The following is a 1,931-nucleotide window of genomic DNA, read 5'->3' as shown; positions in this document are numbered from 1 at the left end:
GGAGTTGGTCAGCCTCCTCGCTGCCTCCCCTCTAGGAGTACAGGTCTCAAAGTGTGCTCTGCCCTCAGAGTTGATTTCTTCTTTCAAAATGCATCTTTTGAGACACCCAGAGTGCCTGTTAGCTTGCCTCCTCTGTCTCCTGGACGGGGCTGTGGGTGAAGGTCTCGGGCAGGTCAGGACGCGGAGCCCACCAGCTACCTGGCAGCTGGACTTGGTTCTGCCCTCGGGGAGCTTAGACGGATTGCACTGGCGCTGGGCAGTGTGGCCGTGTGCACTGGGCCTCCGTGGGCCGCGCCCCCGCTGAGGTCTGTTACCCCTGGGAGCAGCTGCCAGGGGCCAGCCTTCCTGACCTGGCCCTGTCCCTGTCCTGCCCTGCTGCAGACGGCTTCACGCCCCTCATGATCGCCTCCTGCAGCGGAGGGGGCCTAGAGACTGGCAACAGCGAGGAGGAGGAGGACGCGCCCGCGGTCATCTCGGACTTCATCTACCAGGGCGCCAGCCTGCACAACCAGACGGACCGCACCGGCGAGACCGCCCTGCACCTGGCCGCCCGCTACTCGCGCTCCGACGCGGCCAAGCGCCTGCTGGAGGCCAGCGCGGACGCCAACATACAGGACAACATGGGGCGCACCCCGCTGCACGCGGCCGTGTCTGCCGACGCACAGGGCGTCTTCCAGGTGGGCAGCCGTCACGCGCCCTTCTGCGTGCCCTCGCCTGCCTTCCCTCCTTCCTGGTCTGGGCCCAGAGCCCTGATTCCAAGCCTGGCCAGAGCAGGGACAGCTGGGGTTCCCACGCACCCCAAACCTTTGTACCCTGGAGGGGGCGTGAGGCCAGGGAGGGTGTCAAATCCTCTGTGGCATGCCCTCGGGGCAGCCAGGCTGGTGGTGCTAAAGCAGGAGAGGCCACAGGGACCTACAGGGGCAGGACCTCCTCACTCTCACCCAAGACAGGCCCATCCCCTGCGCCTGCCCCTCCCGGCCCCCAAGCCCTCCCCGCTTTGGCTGCAGGCATCGATCGCTTCTGGCGATGGGGAGAAGGGCTAGAGGCTGCTGATTGCTGCCTGCAAGCAGCAGTGGGGGGGCAGCTCTGGCCTTGCTGGGCTTCCAGGATGAGGATGGATTAGGGACGTGGGTGCCTGGGTCTCTGGGGAGCATCCCTGGCAGAAGCAGCTTTTGAAAGCTGCCAGCCGGTCCCCTGGCCACAAACCCCCAGGCCCCGGGCCATGCTGCTCTGCACAGACGGGCAGGTAAATGGGGCACAAATGGGGGGTGTCACAAAAGTCTAATGATTTCCGACATGTTGTCTTTTTATGGAAATGAGAGATTGGGGACAATTAAACGAGCCCCTGGAGGCAGGCCCTGGCCGAGTTTGCCCAGGCGGTCTCTGTGGCACGTAGAAACATTCCCTTGGGCGCTTCTTGGGGTGATGCCGGTCCGCACACAGCTCCTCCCCAGCTCCTTTCGTTCCCACCTCCCGCCTGCGAACAGTGACCATCCTTCTCTCTCATGCTCCAGCCCCACCCCTCCGGCAGAGCCTGGTGGAGTTCTGCCCACTCCCCGGGCTCCCATGCCACGTGTGTCCGGGCTCCCTGGGGCCACCCGACCCCAGGAGGGCTGCATTCGAATCGGGTTGAGTCCCAAGCACGTGTCCCGGAGCGGGCGGGGGCCTCGCGCTCACACTTGCTGAGCCCGAGACTTTCCCTGTGGTCCAGATCCTGATCCGGAACCGAGCCACCGACCTGGATGCCCGCATGCACGATGGCACGACCCCGCTGATCCTTGCTGCCCGCCTGGCCGTGGAGGGCATGCTGGAGGACCTCATCAACTCTCACGCCGATGTCAACGCCGTGGATGACCTGGGTGAGTCCGGCTGGGCCAGCCCGAGGGACAGGGCACGCCACGGCCGCCTGCCCACCCCTACCCGCCTGCCGC

The 1,931-nt window shown here is 65.5% G+C and overlaps 1 protein-coding gene across 1 annotated transcript in view; it reads left to right on the top strand.

The window, feature by feature from the left end:
- Nucleotides 1-1,931, top strand: part of NOTCH1 (notch 1) — a gene marked incomplete at its 5' end in the record, with an annotated part of 9,811 nt that overhangs the window by 3,383 nt on the left and 4,497 nt on the right. Inside the window, 2 exon segments of the mRNA XM_010846970.1 lie at nucleotides 237-677; nucleotides 1,712-1,929. Coding sequence (XP_010845272.1) covers nucleotides 237-677; nucleotides 1,712-1,929 — 659 coding nt within the window.

The sequence above is a fragment of the Bison bison genome, unplaced genomic scaffold (assembly GCF_000754665.1).
Source record: "Bison bison bison isolate TAMUID 2011002044 unplaced genomic scaffold, Bison_UMD1.0 scf7180017849300, whole genome shotgun sequence".
Lineage (NCBI taxonomy): Eukaryota > Metazoa > Chordata > Mammalia > Artiodactyla > Bovidae > Bison > Bison bison.
The sequence above is the reverse complement of the archived record's forward strand: the minus strand, read 5'-3'. Positions and strand labels throughout refer to the sequence as shown.